Source organism: Jaculus jaculus, chromosome 14 (assembly GCF_020740685.1).
Source record: "Jaculus jaculus isolate mJacJac1 chromosome 14, mJacJac1.mat.Y.cur, whole genome shotgun sequence".
Lineage (NCBI taxonomy): Eukaryota > Metazoa > Chordata > Mammalia > Rodentia > Dipodidae > Jaculus > Jaculus jaculus.
Genome location: NC_059115.1, coordinates 79,848,335 through 79,866,012, shown reverse-complemented (window position 1 = coordinate 79,866,012; position 17,678 = coordinate 79,848,335). Strand labels below are relative to the sequence as shown.

At 37.6% G+C, this 17,678-nt stretch overlaps 1 protein-coding gene across 4 annotated transcripts in view; it reads left to right on the top strand.

Moving 5' to 3' along the window:
* Nucleotides 1-17,678, top strand: part of Xrcc4 (X-ray repair cross complementing 4) — a 195,754-nt gene that overhangs the window by 31,508 nt on the left and 146,568 nt on the right. For all 4 annotated transcript variants that reach the window (XM_045133526.1, XM_045133525.1, XM_045133524.1 and 1 more), the window contains exons 2-3: nucleotides 1,116-1,264; nucleotides 14,108-14,283. In XM_045133526.1, the coding sequence (XP_044989461.1) occupies nucleotides 1,126-1,264; nucleotides 14,108-14,283 (315 nt within the window). In that variant the 5' untranslated portion in view covers nucleotides 1,116-1,125. The remainder of the gene's footprint in view (nucleotides 1-1,115; nucleotides 1,265-14,107; nucleotides 14,284-17,678) is intronic.

Below are 17,678 nucleotides of genomic sequence, written 5' to 3'. Positions count from 1 at the left end.
GTTACTGATCTCAGATTGTGATCATTTGATAAAACTTTTCTCTGTTATTTACCCCTCTATTGGTGCTCTGTGTTTATGTCATGAACCTGAACACTGTTTCCTTTGAAAAGGAAACAGTGATCTTCTAAACTTTTCCTGTGATTCACTCTTTTTTACTTTGTTTTTATACTTTTAAAAACTTATTTATTATTATTAGCAACATATTTCCTATGGATACATCATGTGTTGGTACCCTCTTTTTCCTCCTCCCCACCCCCATTCCACAGGGGGCCGTCCTCGGGTTGCTGGTATTCCCCATGGGGTTGTGGGTTATGCCTTGTGGGAGCAGCAGTCAGTTATTTTTGGAGGGAAGGGATGCCTCTGGACATGACGTCTTCACCTGTGGCTCTTACAGTCTTTCTGTCCCCTCTTCCACAAAATTCCCTGAGCTATGTTGGGTGATGTCTACTTCAGTGATGAGCTCTTAGGAGCCTCTGGGTCTCTGCTTTGGTAGGTGTGAGTGTCCGCAGGGTCTGTCTCCTTCACCCTGGCGCTGCTTGTCAGGCTCATCAAGGAAGCTGCGCTCTTGCTCGTCTCCCTGGTTCCCCGGTAGTTTCACTTGGGGCCTTGCACGTTCCTTTCATGTTCACATGGGCTTTATTATCACTTCTTGGCCTTTTGGCTCGGCTCAAGTGCAGTATCAATGCACCCTCTCTAGACAGCAACTAGGGTTCCTGGTTGCATGCGTCCTAACTGTCGAACAGTCACATTCCTGTCCTGGGACCTCTTCCAGATCATTTACATGTCATTTGACCTTTTATTGTAGAAAAAGAGCTTCTCTTGGGGAAAGGGAAAGGTAAAACTTACTCTGTTTTGTTGGGATGGTAATTTTTATTTAGCGGTATTACATGGGCCAGTCATCACCATTTATGTGTTTCTGCATTTCTCATCTGTAGAAATCATGAATCTTTATTACATAAAACTATGATTTACTGAATTCAGTAGATAGCTAGTGCATAACATTTGGCTTTGTTCATTTGTGTGACGTTTGTATAGCTGAACGGCCAGTATGGAAAGCATTATCATTTGATAATTATAGCTTCCTTTAAAATTTTATTTTTATTCTTCCATTACAGATAACCAGAGATGGAGAAAACAGTAAGCAGAATCTGTCTTGCTTCAGAGCCCAGCATAGTTCATTTTCTACAAGTGTCCTGGGAGAAAACACTAGGATCTGGTTTTGTTATTACACTTACTGATGGTCATTCAGCATGGACTGGGACAGGTAATGTCAAAAGAAAAAAAAATAGAATTTGAATGTGTGAATGTTAAAAAATGTTATTTTATTTCCTCCTCAGTGTCACTTTAATTAAAATATTCTTCAGTAGGTATAGGTAAAACTAATATTGATTTTCTCTTTTTATGTCTGTCCAACTTATATATATATTTGTAATACTTAATGCCATTTTCCAGCATTGTTATGTACCCAAGCTAAACATGGGTATCTTATGAGATTTTGCCCAAGGTTAGCCATAGTTTTAAAGTGATTTCCAAAAACATGTAAATGGTCATATTTTATGCTGTGGGAATTATTCATTAACAAAGTTTATTTAAAACAAATAGTACTTTTTTTTTTTTTTCCATGGTTGGGTCTTCCTCTAGCCCAGGCTGGCCTGGAATTCACTATGTAGTCTCAGGGAAGCCTTGAACTCACAGCGCTCCTCCTTTCTGTGCATCCCAAGTGCTGGGATTAAAGGTGTGTGCCACCATGTCTGGTAAAATAAACAGTACTTTTAAAAATCATTTTTCTCTTCCGAGAACTTTGGGGACTTGAAAGGCACAGGAGGTTGACTAGAGCAAGAGTTTGTTTTGAATTTCAGAAATACATTTTTTGCTTTACTTATTCATATTATTTGAATTCATTTTGAGTGAATATGTGATTTTTTTAAGACAACAAAACAACCAGAACCTATAACTTTATAGTACAAGTTTCAAATCCTTATATGGGATTTGGGCTGTTTTTACAAAAGAGAGATGACTTTTGTAAAATTTTTTAGGTAACCTTTAAAAATGTCAATACCCCTCAAACCAAATGTACATATGACAGGTATAGAAACAATTTTGTTAAAATATTTTAAATATAATTTATTATTTATGTAGCAATCACTGAGAATGGTAAATTAGATAAAATTTTCATGTACATCTATATGCTACTTGTGTCTTCTAACATGAAATATTAAAATTTCTAGAATAACTATAATGTTTAAAATTAAAATATATTGTGACATTTTACTTCTTGGATATTACAATTTCTATATTTTACAATACTGTCCAATTAAATTTGCACTTGGAGTTTTTTCTTTTTTGATTTTTTAAGGTAAGTCTCGCTCTAGCCCAGGCTGACCTGGAATTCACTTGGTAGTCTCAGGGTGGCCTTGAACTCACTACTGTCCTCCTACCTTTGCCTCCTGAGTGCTGGGATTAAAGGGACCACCATGCCCAGCACACGAGTTTTTTCTTTTTTCTTTTTGTAACAGTATTATGTAAGGATAACTGTGAGATAAGTTTCAGGTGTAAAGTTTGCAATATTCCTTATGCATCTATTTAAGCTACAGGTCTCTTTGAGAGAGGCCAGCTGTGGGCTGCTTATTGCAATAGAGTAGCAGTCTTCACCTTGGTCATATGCCTGCTAGAGAAAATGCACCCAAGGAAAGGTCTTGTTTGGAGTGAAGAGAATGTGTAAACCTACTAGGTTAATGCTGGTCTTTTTTGACAAAGAATTTTAGATACGTAAAAGTTGTTAAGACAAAAAAGAAAGTGAACTATTTATTTCATATCATGTTTTTAAATGAAAACTCCCTATTCTAACATTGCTTTCCAGCATAAAATTTTATAGTTCAGGATAATGATTTTATTTTCAAAAGTTTCCAATAAAGTTTTAGATTTCACATGTTTAATGCCTTTAGTTAAGTATTCATATTATTTAACTCTTAGGGGTAAAAACATATAAGCAAATGAACTATTTATTACATACATGTAATGTGCTACCTTATAATACATAATTAAGAATATTGAAACAATTATATAATTGAAACATGAAAATAGATTTTCTTCCTATACCTCCTCCTGTGTGTGTTGGCCATTGTTTTTGGTTCAACTTTTGATTGTAAACCCCTTCAATTTGTATAAGTTTTTCTTATCATTTGAATGAATTTAAATGGATGTGGGGTTCACTTTGCTCTCCTACACACTGAGCTCTCTGATTTCGTCTTTCCCATTAGCAATGTTTTATCTAATGAGTGTTCTTAGAGTTAATTACTATCTGGCCTCTCATCCATCACTTCAGTATTAGAGAGTTGTATCACAGGGCACTTTCACAAAGTTGGTTAATGATCAATGACCATTATGTGTCTTTGAAAAGACCTGCTCTTGGTAAGAAGAAACATTTATCACCCTTCCCTGGAGTAGTTCTAACTTTATTATACAGTAACTTAAGCCTTATTGATGCTTTTATTATATAATCAGACCCGTATATAATTTTTCTAAACAGAGATATTTGGTGAACTATATGGAAATAATGTGACGGACTTGTCAGAAGAAGGACTGTAGGTAAATGAAATAACAAGATAGGTGTGTGATGAAGTTCATCCATGTTCCTAATGTGGTAGGAGAACTCGGTGTCTTCTGAGGTCAAACACAGGTTCAAATGTGTGCTGTTTCTTCATTAGGTACATACAGGTAGTCGAAGGAAAGAATCCTCTTTCATCGCACCTTTCTCTGACCACAAATAGCGTTGGTGTGATGCTTTTTGGAATTCTATAGGTCTGAAAACAGTTTCTTTTGTTTACGGTCATGTTGGTCAGTGAAACATATTATGACGTGATTCGGTTTCATTCCTGATGAATTTTCTTCCTACCGTTACGTCACTCCCAGTGAGTTGTTTCGGACCAGGGAGCCCCCACGGCTGCGCTTCTTCCAGAGGTTGTTTCCAGGATGAAGTAGGCCATCAAGTTTTCATTTATAGGAAATGTTTGATCAAGTTTCTAAAGTCTTGTTTTTACATAATTTTTGAAGAAGAAGAGTACATGGAAGCATAATTTCCTATACTATGTCATTTTCACTCTCAGAAGTGAAGCATTTTTTAATCAGAGAATTCCTAGGAGGAGAAACACAAGAAAATACCTGAGATAATCTAAAGCATCTAAGATAAGGACTTCATATGGTCAGCATTATTTATGTATTTTATATTATATTAATTTATTTTATTTATTTGAGAGGTGAAGAAAGAGGCGGATAGACAGAGAGAGAGAACAGGTGTGTCAGCACCTCCAACCACTGCAAACAAACTCCAGATGCATGTGCCACCTTGTGCATCTGCCTTACATAGGTATTGGGAATTGAACATGGGTCCTTTGGGTTTGTAGGCAAGTGCCTTAAATACTAAGTCATCTCTCATGTTTTATTTATATTAGTGGTGCACAGAGGCTTATGCATGATACTGTTTCACTCAGCATTTTTTGAGCAGATAAATTCCATGAATAAATCTTTTCAAATTAATATAATTTTTACTGAATTTTACTGAAATTTATAATGTTATTTCCCAAGTTTTATTATTACCCCATTTTGTACAACATGATGCTTCATCATGAAATTTTCATTCATGTATACAATGTACTTTAATAATTTTAACCCCCTTCACTTTTTCTCCTTCTGCTTCCCCTTCCAAGTGGTTCTAAAGGACCACCTTTGATTTTTTGTAGTATACATTTCATATATGAGAACAAATATATATCTTTCAGAACCTGGCTGATTTCTCTTAATGTAATGGTCCTCAGTTCTATCCATTTTTCTTCTATTGGCATTATCTTGTTCTTCTTTATGGTTGAATAAATAATACTCTGTTGGGTGCATATATAAGTAGCTTTCTATACTCCTTTCTCTCTCTTTCTCTCTCTCTCTCTACATATATACATATATATATATATATATATATACATATATATATACACACACACACATATATATATATATACACACACATATATCTGCACATGTGAGTGAGTGCGTGCGTGCGTGTGTGTGTGATTTCCTTTATCTCTTTTCCATTGTTGGGTACTTGAGCTGACTGCTTAAATCGATCGCTGTGAGTAGCTCCACGGTGAAGAGTGGGAGTGCAGATATCTCTCTCGTACTCTGAATTCTATTCATTTGCGTGGGTAACCAGGAGTGGTCTACTGAATCCTAAGATAGTTCCATTGGTAGCTTTTACAGGACCCTCCATACTGATTTTCATCATGGCTGCATTATACATTTCTTCCAATGGTATTTAAGGCTTCTTTTGTGTGGCATCATTGTTAGAATTTGTTGCTTGTTTTCTTAATGATAGCCATTCTCACTCTGTTTAGATGACTCTCTGTAGTTTGGATATTACCTCCCTTTATGTACAAAGATATTAAACATTTTTGTGTATATTTATTAGCAAGGTTTACATCTTTTCAATATTATCATTTTGATTAATTTATATATTGAATATTTTGTTCCATTGATGTTTAAGTTTTTTGAGTTCTTGATATATTATGAATATTAATTCCCTGCCTAATGAATAGCTAGCAAAGTTTCTCTCCCATTCTATTGGCTGTCTCTTCATTCTTCTTATTGTTTCCTCTTCTGTGCAGACAGTTAAGTTGCATGAATTCCATTTGCCACTTCCTGCTGTAATGTCTTGAGCTATTGGAGTTTTACTCACAGTCCTTTTCTTATGCCAGTTTCTTCTGATAATTTCAGAATTTCAAATATTTCATTAATATTATCAGCTATTTTGATTTGAATTATTTTTGTTTTGTTTTTTTGAGGTAAAGGCTCACTCTTGACCTGGTTGACCTGGAATTCACTCTGTAGTCTCAGTGTGGCCTCAAATTTATGGTGATCCACCTACCTCTGCCTCCCTAGTGCTGGGATTAAAGGTATGTGTCACCATACCCAGCTTAATTTGAGTTTTGTACATGGTGAGAGATAAGAATTTAGTTTTTTTGTTTATTTTTATTTATTTATTTGAGAGTGACAGACAGAGAGAGAAAGAGGCAGAGAGAAGGCAGAGACAGAGACAGAGGGTGGGGGGGGAGAGAGGTGGGTAGAGAATGGGTGTACCAGGGCCTCCAGCCACTGCAAACGAACTCCAGATGCGTGCACCACCTTGTGCATCTGGTTTACATGGGTCCTGGGGAATTGAGCCTCGAACCAGGGTCCTTAGGCTTCACGGGCAAGTACTTAACTGCTAAGCCATCTCTCCAGCCCAAGAAGTTAGTTTTATTCATTCTTCCATATATGGGTATTTACTTTTCTCAGATTGATTTGCTAAACAGTGTTCTCTCGAATACTTTTCAGTTGATAAGTTATAAATAGTTTGTTTTCATTTTCATTTTCTTCTTCAAGTTCTTATTTATCTGTATTAGATATAAGAGGCTTAAAGCTGAATATTCTGGCAGACATAGTCCCAGCACCGGGAGAGCTGAGACTGGAGGATTGATAGGTTGAAGCCAGCCTGGGCCACAGAGCACTGCCTTATTTAATAAAGCAAAACAAAAACACAACCAAACAACCATATGAACTCGAGCAATGGTGACACTGTACTTTTTATTTTTATTTTTATTTTTTTATTTTTTATTTTTTTTATTTTTTTATCTTTTCTTTTTTTTTAAATTTTTATTAACATTTTTCATGATTATAAAATATATCCCATGGTGTACTTTTTATTTTTAAAATGTGTTTTAGTTTATTTATTTGCAAGCAGAGAAAGGCGAGAGAGAAAGAGAGAGAGAGAGGGAGACAGAGGGAGAGAGAGAGGGAGGGAGGGAATGGGCACATCAGGGCCTCTAGCCAAATTAAACAGATTTCAGATGCGTATGTCACTTTGTGCTTCTGGCTTTACTTGGATCCTGGGAAATCAAACACAAATCATTAGGCTTTGCAGACAAGTGCCTTAACTGCTGAGCCATTTCTCTTTCCCGGACACATTTACTTTCTATTTCTCTGAGAAATAGTTTTTTTTTTTCCCCCCTTGCTATTAATAGCTTTTAAAAATAATCCACTCACAGAATTTGAAATTATTTCTTAAGTAGGAAGTGTTTATTTTCTCTTTTTGCTTCCAGGAGAACTGCTAGGATGTTTGAAAGATCAATAGATTTGATAATGATGCTGGTTTTATATGTTTATCTGATTCAGGTAGAAGATCCCTGGGGTTCTGTTAGCTAGCCTAGCTGAACCGAGGAACTCTAGATTTAGTAGAAGACTGTGTCTGAAACAATAAAGTGGAGAGTAATTGAGGAAGACCCCGACATTGACCTCTGGCTTCCACATGCATTAGTTCACATACCCAAACATATACACCAGCACACACATGTGTGCCCACATACTTATGCATATGTATATACAAAAACTCATACCATGCACACATATGCAAAAAATTTAATTGCATAAAATATATGGACACATTGTGTGGTCCTTCTTTGTAGCCTCTCCAAGTTTCCTGATGATTGATAGCAAATAGACAAAAGTATGAGATGGTAGTAAGTATGCAGTCAAGATATTTTTATATGCTATAGTATTTTATACTAATACATTTTGCCAAGGCATGGAGGAATATTATGTCTTTAATGCTTCTTATCTTTACTTTGCCCCCAAATCAAACAGCCTTTGAGAATTAAGTATGAATCCGAGTGTTATCTCTTCCCTACTCCATGACCCTAATCTGTTTTAGCTCTGTGGACCTCAAATTTCTATTTTACAAAGTGAAATTGATCTCGATCTTTTAGAGTAATGAGGAATAAGATAGATAGATATAACCTGTGGGGACCTATTATAGAGCCATACAGGCTCTTCATCCTTATGAGAGCCTGATGTGACACAAGGAGCCACCTAACCACCATACATATATCCAGGCCAGGACTAGATTAAATTTTGTTCTTTAAAAAGAAGGCACAATTAATAAGCATACCACATTGCTGTTTGTGAATGTAAGGAGAGGAAACTCTACATTGCTGTGCATGGTAAGGGGTTTGGAAACTAAAGTCGGCGGTGGGAATTAAAGCTTAACTGTAGATTCATTGTTAGAATGCCTGAACTAGAGCTATGTCTGAGGTTGTGATTTTGCCTGTGTGGGGCAGCATGTGGAATCTGCAGGCCTCTTAAGTAATTAGAACTGCACTCTCAAGGTGAAAAAAGGAACCTGGAAAAGTTATTCTGTTAATGAAATCATTTCAGCACTACTATCTGTCCTGGGGTTGTGAAATAAAGTTAGACTACTCTTGAGGGATCAAGAGCGAATTAAGGCCCCACAGTCAGATCCCAAGGCCTATTTTATGTATGAATAATTGAAAATTGACCTCTGCCTTGCACTGGAGAGGTGGCTCAGTGGTTAAGATACTTACCTGAATTCTATCTTAAGTAAAAGACCCATGCTAGGAAATTAACTATTAAACCTTGTCCAGTACTGGAAAAGGTTGTAGGAACTCTAAGAAAGGTGGCCGACTTTGACGTAAGACCCCTTTCTTCAGGACACCTGCCTGTCTGCTTGGTGAAGAGATCTGCTCTTCTCAGAAATAATGAACCATGTAAGGAAACAAGCTAACACAAGTTTGTGAGCACATAGCAGAAACAGAATTACTGTTTCAAGAACTAAACATAAAGACTGACTGAAAATGATCCTAATAAGTTTCAGCCCTTCAAATATGAAAGAATGTTCCATGTGCTGCTGAGAAAAATGCATATTCTGCAGCATCTGGATAGAATGTCCTATAGATATCTTTTAGGTCCATTTGTTCCTTGACATCATTTAATCCAGATGTCTCTCTGTTTATTTTTTGCTGGGATAACCTGTCAATTGATGAGAGTAGGGTATTGAAGTCACCCACTACAGTTGTGTTTGGTGTTATCTGTGGCTTTAAGTCTAATAGTGTTTATTTGATGAAACTGGGAGTCCCTTGTTAGGTACATATATGTTTAGGATTGTAATGTCCTGTTGGAGTGTTCCTTTAATCAGTATAAAGTGACCTTCTTTATCTTTCCTCACTAACGTTGGTTTGAAGTCTATATTGTCAGATATTAGGATAGCAAACCCTGCTTGTTTCCTAGGCCCATTTTCTTGGAATATTGTTTTCCAACCTTTTGCCCTAAGAGAGTATCTATCTTTTATTGTGACATGAATTTCCTGGAGGCAACAAATGGCAGGATCCTGCCTATTTTTCAGCTTATTCCATGTAAATATTTATGTTTATCCTTATATTATCTTTACCACTGTCATTTCACAAGTCATCTTTCTGAAAAACTTTTTAAGTTAGACTACAAAATAATGGGTTCTAAGCCTTCTTGATATAGGATAGTAAGAGTCCCCCATATTTGTTCTTCTTGCTCCAGTTTGCATTAGTTGTTCTAGGTCTTTTGCATTTCAAAATGGATTTAAGGATTTGCAGGTAGAGAAATAGATGTTAAGACCCTGTTGTTGAAGACTCCATATACTAAGGCTGCAGAACACTGAGAAATCAAGCTGGAGCCCAACTGAAAACCTCTTCCCTGTGGACCAGCTGACAGAAAGCTGGGAAAACCTATGCTACATGCAGCCCTATGGGAGAGAGACATCATTAGCAGAGATAAACAAGGCACTGCAAACCTTAGTTGAGCAGCCAGTCCAAATGAGCCAACAGATATAATATTGGCATGTCTGTTATTGGGGAAAGCACCCACTCTCTAATTGAACTGGAGGCCTGCTCCATGGGAGGGAATACATGCCTGGTACTGAAAACCTGGTTAAAAGCCTATGGCATGGGAAGTCATAAGAATCCTGCCTTTTAATCCAGTCTGCAAGCCTGTGTCTTTTGGTTGGGCCATTGATATTAAGAATTATTATTGAAAGGTGGGTATTTATTCTCTCCATTCTTCTTGGTTTGTAGTGCTTCCTGTTTTCCCTTTACTCACTTGTTTTAACTGTTATTTGAGTATGGTTTATTTTTTCCTATTTCCTCATGTGTGTGTTTTGCTTTCTCTTCAGCATGAAGGATTCCTTCAAGTATTTTCTGTAGAGCTGGCTCAGTTGTCATAAATACCTTAAGACTGTTTTTTTGTCATGGTATGTCCTTATTTCTCTGTCAGTTTGGATAGATAGCTTTGGAGGGTAATCTTGATTGACAGTTGTTGTCTTTCAGAACTTGGAATACATCATTCCAAGCCCTTCTGCCTTTTAAAGTTTGTGTTGAGTAATCTGTTGTTATTCTGATGGGCTTGCCTTTTTCTAACTGATTTCAATACATTTTCTTTGGTTTGCATCTTTAGTTGTTTAACTCTAACATGTCAAGGAAAAGTTCTTTCTAGGTTTTGTCTGCTTGGTGTTCTTACAGCTTCCTATTGCATTGGCATTTCTTTCCTAATTTGGGGGAAAAAATTCTTTTATGATTTAGTTGAAAACACCTACTAAGCCTCTGGATTGAAATTCTTCTCCTTCTACTATACCCTGAATTCTTTTTTTTTTTTGGTGTGTGTGTGTGTGTGTGTCAAAGTTTCTTTATTAAAAATTGAAATAGGGCTGGGCATGGGCATGGTGGCGCACGCCTTTAATCCCAGCACTCGGGAGGCAGAGGTAGGAGGATTGCCGTGAGTTCAAGGCCACCCTGAGACTACATAGTGAATTTCAGGTCAGCCTGGGCTAGAGGGAGACTCTACCTCAAAAAAAAATTAAAAAAAATTAAAAATTGAAATAGGGACTGGAGAGATGGCTCAATGGCTCAAGGCACTTGTTTGGAACACCTGCCAGCACAGGGGTTCAGTTCCCCAGTCACCCACATAAGGCAGACTGGCATTTGTCTGCAGCAAGAGACCTATGCGCATGCAGATGTGCTTGTATATACCCTGAATTCTTATGTTTGATCTTTTCATAGTGTCCTAGATATCTTGAAATTCCCATTCATACCTTGCTATTAGCTTGTCTTGCCTCTGTTGTACTGTATTAGATCTGCTACCTGGTCTTCTAGTTTAGATATTCTATTGTCTTCTTTATCCATTCTACTGGTGAGACTTTCCACAGAGTTTTTTATTTGACTGTTTGTATTTTTCAGAGCTGGAGTTTCTGCCTGGTTTTTCTTCAGTATTTCTATTTCCTTACTCATGTCTTGTAATGACCTCCTTATTTTATGAAGCTGGTTTCCTGTGTACTGTTGGAATATTTTCAAGAGTTTGTTTTCTTCTTTAAGTCCTTTGATTCTTTTGAGTATAGATAAAATAAATTTTTTGAAATCTTTGTCAGGCATTTCAATTAAAACAGTCTAATTGGGGGCTATTTCTGATGAATTTACAATTTTTGGTGGGATTTTATTGTCCTGATTCTTTGTACTTCTTGTATTATAATGTTGCAGTTATTGCATCCTGAGTTGGTTTGATGCTTTGATTTTCTAATAATCTGCAGTGCTTTTAGGTTTGGAAATCCAACTTTATGTACCTTCACAGTAGGAGTTTAAGGTTCCAATTTTAGCTCTTGTACTCCACTCCAACCACAGAAGTAATTGTAGGTATTGAGTTTGCCTGGTGGTCAATTATTCTAGTGGGCTGGGTGTAGCAATTTATTGGCAAATTCTAAAATTCAACTAAGCAATATACACATTCAATAAAAACCAGCACAGAGTATGCAAGTGTGGGGATTGAAACAAACAGATAACCTTATATAGCCACAATCCCTAAAGGTGTGTGTTGCTCTACACCCTTAATCCTGTCAGCTGGGAGGTTGAGAATTCTATTCTGAATTGGGTTCCAGGTCAGCCTGGATCTGAATCAGACCCTGCCTCATTAATGACAGAAGTAAAAGACAAAGGCCTTATAAATTGGAAAATATCAAAGGCAACAATAGTCAACCCCAAATACATCTTAATTGAGAGTGGTAAACCAAAATCTATAACCTGTCCTGACATGGAAAGAGAGATTAGCACTTCCAGTGCGGGCCTATGTACCTGCTTTTTTGTCAGTTGGCCTCGTTACCTTTTGGGGTGGCTTCCAATCTCACCAATGGTGAGTGCCCACCTCAATCCCTCCATGTTGTGCTGTGGATCTGGTGCTCTGATCAGCTGTGCTGGATGCCCTGCTGCGGGGGGCTGATTGTGTTCTCGGGAGGTTCATGGTTCTGGTGGTGGGGGAATGGGAGAGTGCTGGGAGCCTGGAGTTGTACTTGAACTGCCCAGCTGGTCCCATCTGTATCTCTCTCAGCAGCTCCTTAGCTGATCTCTCATGTCTCCCCTTCAGGTTTCTTGACTTCGCAGGGAGGCTGGTAAGGCTGGAAAATCCCCTAGTTTGGTCTCTGCTCCTGCAGCTTGGCACAGGGCTGGTGGCACCTGGCAGGTGCATGGATTGCGTGGATAGCACGGGTCAGGCAGCATATGCCTCCGTGGGATTCTGTCCATTTTCCTCTTTTCTGGTCTTGGTCTCTCCTGCTTCTCCATTGTAGCTAATAAAAAACATACTCCTTCACTTTTCAGAAGAAGAGTATATTTTGCTGTAGTTTTCCTTAAATCCCTCAGTAGGCTGGTTTAGCATGGTTCCTATGCTGCCATCTTACCTGGAGGTCCTAAAGTTTTAAGTTTATTTTTGTATTATGATTACAATACACTTGGCATAGGCTAGCTTTGAAGGAGGGAGGTTCATAGAACTAGCAGTCCTGGAGGTTGGAGGTCCAAGATCAGTTGCTGAGAGGGGTTTATATGGTGATGGCTTCAAAATAGTGAGCATAATGAAATAGTAAAGAGACCAAAAAAAAAAAAAAAATGGGTATCAGAGTTACTGTTGGAACAATGCATTCTTTTTTTTTTTAATTTATTTATTTGAGAGTGACAGACACAGAGAGAAAGACAGATAGAGGGAGAGAGAATGGGCGCGCCAGGGCTTCCAGCCTCTGCAAACGAACTCCAGACGCGTGCGCCCCCTTGTGCATCTGGCTAACGTGGGACCTGGGGAACCAAGCCTCGAACCGGGGTCCTTAGGCTTCACAGGCAAGCGCTTAACCGCTAAGCCATCTCTCCAGCCCGGAACAATGCATTCTTGCCAAGTGTAACTGAGGGTTTGAAGGCAGTGCTGTGAATGCCTGAAGGACCTGACACAAAGTCTCCTTTCTAAAGATGCTGACATCTTATATAGCCATCCTGAGAGCCAAGCTTCCATAGACGTGATGTTGGTAGACAAACCACATCCACAATATAGCAGAGAGCTAAAATACAAGCAGGATATTGAAGACATAGTATTTGAAATATAAAGTTCAATGGGTGGGAAAGCATACACCTTAAAGATGCCTAGAAAACTGTACTGCAAACCAGATACGCAGTCTGGAGCACAGTGCAACAGTAAACAATCAATACAGTTTATTTCCTATCCTTTTTCTTTCTCATCACAGCCCTTCATCCAGATTGGTATCGCTGGGCTGTAGGGATAGCTTGGCAGTTAAGGCACTTGCCTGCAAAGTCAAAGAACCTCGGTTCGATTCCCCAGGACCCATGTAAGCCACATGCACAAGGTGGTGCATGTGTCTGGTGTTCCTTTGCAGCAGCTGGAGGCCCTGACACACCCATTCTATCTACCTCTCTCTCTTCCCAATAAATAAATGAAAAAAATTTTAAAAAAGGACATCCAGATTGGTATTGCTGGTACCTGAGCTTAGAAGAATGAACCTTTCTTTTTCTTAATTTGAATCTGTATGTATGAGTGAAAATAGACCTTATTCACTTTTTGTGGCAAGGAAGAAAGATATTCTAGGATACACAGCTTATTCATTGCCATAGGAAATGACTGACTTTACTATAACCTAAGCCCAAGTACCAGAGTGATATTTCCTGTGATAATTTCCAATGAATATATTTCTTTAGAGGGCTGAGACAGAATTTCATGAGTTTATGATTTTTAGATGAAATTTGGTATTAATTTAATGCACTTCAAAAATTACTGGTTCCATTAAAAGATATCATTTAACTTTAAAATGTGTCACATAGGAGCTGACTTAACTTTTTCAAATTTCTGTTATATGTGAGAACTGGTAGCAATAAATACAGACACATTTTCTCATATTTAGAAATGTTTAACTGCAGCACTTTATTAATCCTCCCCACAGTGTGTGAATCGGAGATTTCCCAAGAAGCTGTTGACATGGCCATGGAGAAAGAAAAGTATGTGGAAGAGCTGAGAAGAGCCCTGACTGCGGGAGCAGAAGCACCGGGCGCGTATAAGTTCAGCTTCTCTGAAGAGTCTGCTCAGCTCTCCTGTGACAAGAACCTGCAGGATGTTTCAGTAAGTGAAGCCGCCCATAGCGTCATAACTGGTAAAAATGTTGCTCTTACTGATACATTATATTTAATATTTAAATAATTAATCTATTATTCACACAACAGCTCAGAAATAAATTTTTGGAAAATAGTATCCAATTTAAAAGAATCTTTCAAAGATAGTCAGTGAAAACTTCATATTAATGACCTGGGAAGGTAATTATTGCAAAATAAACTTAATTTTCAAAGTTTTCAAAAATTTAGGTCTTATAGTTCATGACTGAACAGTTTTGCATCTGGATTAACATGGACACAGGAACCAAACCTGCCCCAGCGAGCTTTGCAAGCAAGTCCCTTTACCTACTGAACTCTCAACTGCCAAGTTAATAATCTTGAAAACCTGGATCTGGGGATTTTAGATATTACAACAATGTCTTAGTTAAGTTACTTTAGGAAAATATAGATTTTTCTAAAGAAGTTTACTTTTTTATGTCATTGTTTTTTTTCATGATTAGACTGTTTGAAATTTAAATATGATGCAGTTAAGTATAGAAAGACAATTCAAGATTAAGTGTACCTTATTTATATTTAAGACGTAAATTCCCAAAGGATAAATAACTTTCAGCCTGTGCTTTCACAAGGGTGAATGCTTTTCAGACAGAAATCTCTGCTACTTCTCCTTCTCAGTTTCTGAACCACTTCAGGTGCTGGTTTAATTATTAAAGCTTGGTACTTTCCATGTTGATATTTTCCCTAATTTGAGTAGAGATTAAATTGGTTTCTCACAATGATTTATTTATCATCTATGTAATTTACCATATAAAAAAGGAAAATCTCTTTTTTTAAAAAAGATTTAGGTATCAATTAAGAACTCATTTTAAGTCTCACTTTAGTTTGAAAACTTGTTTAAGGTCAACTTTTTAGCTCAGGGTGATTAAAGATAGTTCAGCAATTACAGAAATACTGGAAAAAATCATTATTTACAAATATGTGTTATTAGAGGAAAAAAGTAACTGGCTTTAGTAATTTTTACTTAGAAGGTGTGTGCTTTTTCTAATTATCTTCCCATATATATGTTTCAATTTACTGAGGTCCTTAAAATGATAATATACATGAGTTGAAATAAGAACTGACCACCACCATTTTGTTCCTGACCACGTGTGTTCTCTGTGGCACAAACTCAGTGACATGATTTGAGCAGTATGGAACTGCTGTGTCTTATAATATATTGAAATAGATCACTGCCAAAATGACAGTAGTGGCGTTTTCCATTCACGGATCATTTGTGTATAACAACTAGACTTATTTTGTATAGCAGGTTTCTTGTGTTTACCTGTTTTGTGTTTTTGGATATACAACACAGTTCAAGTTAGTGAGGTGCCTGTTGGGAAATGAAGGCTTTTGCTAGCTTGGCCATGGGTGAGTGACGGTGGGAGAACTGCCACTGTGGGCAGTGCATCTAGTTTTGCTGCTTTGTGAAGACAGAGCTTTGGGTCCTCATGAACCGTGCCTTTTACGGTTAGCCTGGTGTATATCGCTATCCCAGACCAACAATCATCCTGAAAGATTTCTTGCTTTCCATTCTGTCATTTCCCAACTGGAACTCTGCAGCAGATTCTCTCAAGAAATAGAAACAGCACACAAGATTTCCAGGAATGCAGAAATGCAGTGGTTTTCAAAAGAATATATCTTTTTTTTTTTTTTTTTTGCTTTTTTTTGAGGTAGGGTTTTGCTCCAGCACAGGTTGACTTATGTAATCACTGTGTAGTCTCAGGCTGGCCTTGAATTCACAGCGATCCTCCTACCTCTGCCTCCCAAATGCTGGGATTAAAGGTGTATACCCAGCTTTAAAAAAGAATATATCTTAAAACAGCATGTTACAGTTTATTAATGTACTCATTTATTTATGATAAAAAAAAAGGAGGTACATGCCTAGCTTGGTCAGGTTTCTCATGGCTGGGCTCATTTAAGAGGCAGTTTTGAATATTTAGATGAGGTCAAGCTTTTTTGCGCTTAGGTCAGCCTTATTAGTCCAGCTGCAAACAGTACAAGTTCACTTGGCCAAATATCCATGGGAGTCTTGTAGTGCATAAGATGTTTCTGCAGTCTGATTGCAGGGGGATGCTCTCTTGTAAAATCATCGGCTGGCGAAAATCTGATTATTAGAAACATGGCAAAACACTCCTTTAACTTCATTATACTTGGATAACCTAAAAATTGTAGAGGAATTTGTAATCCTATCCTTGATGACATTGATATTTGACAGTTGCCAAAAATGACCTCTTATTCTTAGAACAAAGGAAGAAGAATGCACAGACAGATTCAACTCAAAAGCACAAAACAATGTGTGTTGTTTCTTCACATAAAGTTCCTTCAGGACAGACAGAACTTGCTGAGCCCTATGCAGACTTACTACTACATATACCTGTGAGTCAGGGTTCTAAGCATTTCCTGCCATCATCCCAGGCACTTCATATGCCTGATTGTGAAGTGGACACTACTGTATAGTTGGAACATTTGGGTTTCTCTCTCTCTCTCTCTCTCTCTCTCTCTCTCTCTCTCTCTCTTTCTCTCTCTCTTTCTCTCTCGGTTTTTCGAGGTAGGGTCTCACTTTACCCCAGGCTGCCTGGAATTCCCTATGTAGTCTCAGAGTGTCCTTGAATTTATGGCAATCCTCTTACCTCTGCCTCCAGAGTGCTGGGAGATTAAATGCATGTGCCACCATGCCTGGTTTAGCTGAAGCATTTTGAATATCCAAGTCATATAAGATTTGTTTGGAATTTATACATTTACCTCCTTTCCTTTTAAAAAGGAAATTACTACTTTTTTAATTCTAAAAGACCTATTTTTGTGAACCTAACTTATCTTTTGTCTAAATGTTCAAATTTTTCAATTCTCAGGGTATAGAAATACTTTAAATGTATATTTGTTTGCTAATATTAATGTTCAGCTTTTGGAAGAAATAGATGCAGTTTTCATGAGACTAGTTGTGAGCTCTGAATTCCTCACATTTCATGTATGTTTTGGTGGGATTTTCTTTATCAGTACCATACAGGTTTTGATTTAGGCGTAATTACCAATGGAATAAATGTTATAGTTATTCAGCTAAACGCTGATGTCCTTTCCCTATAGTACTTCTGAGATCTTCCCCGTGACATGGCCTGTGGTGACAGCAGGTGTCCTGGCCAAAGCTCACTCTGGGGTCAGTATTAAGGTGATGTGCTTCTCACAGACTCATCAGCAGAGCACACAAACATGCCTCCTCCCAAATGTGTAAACGATTAATTAAATAAAAATAATAATGAAAAATTGGGCTGCGGAGATGGCTCAGCAATTAAAAGCATTTGCTTGCGAAGTCTGAAAACCTGGGTTCAATAAGTCTTGAATGCAAGACAGAATTTCATTTACATAAATTATTGG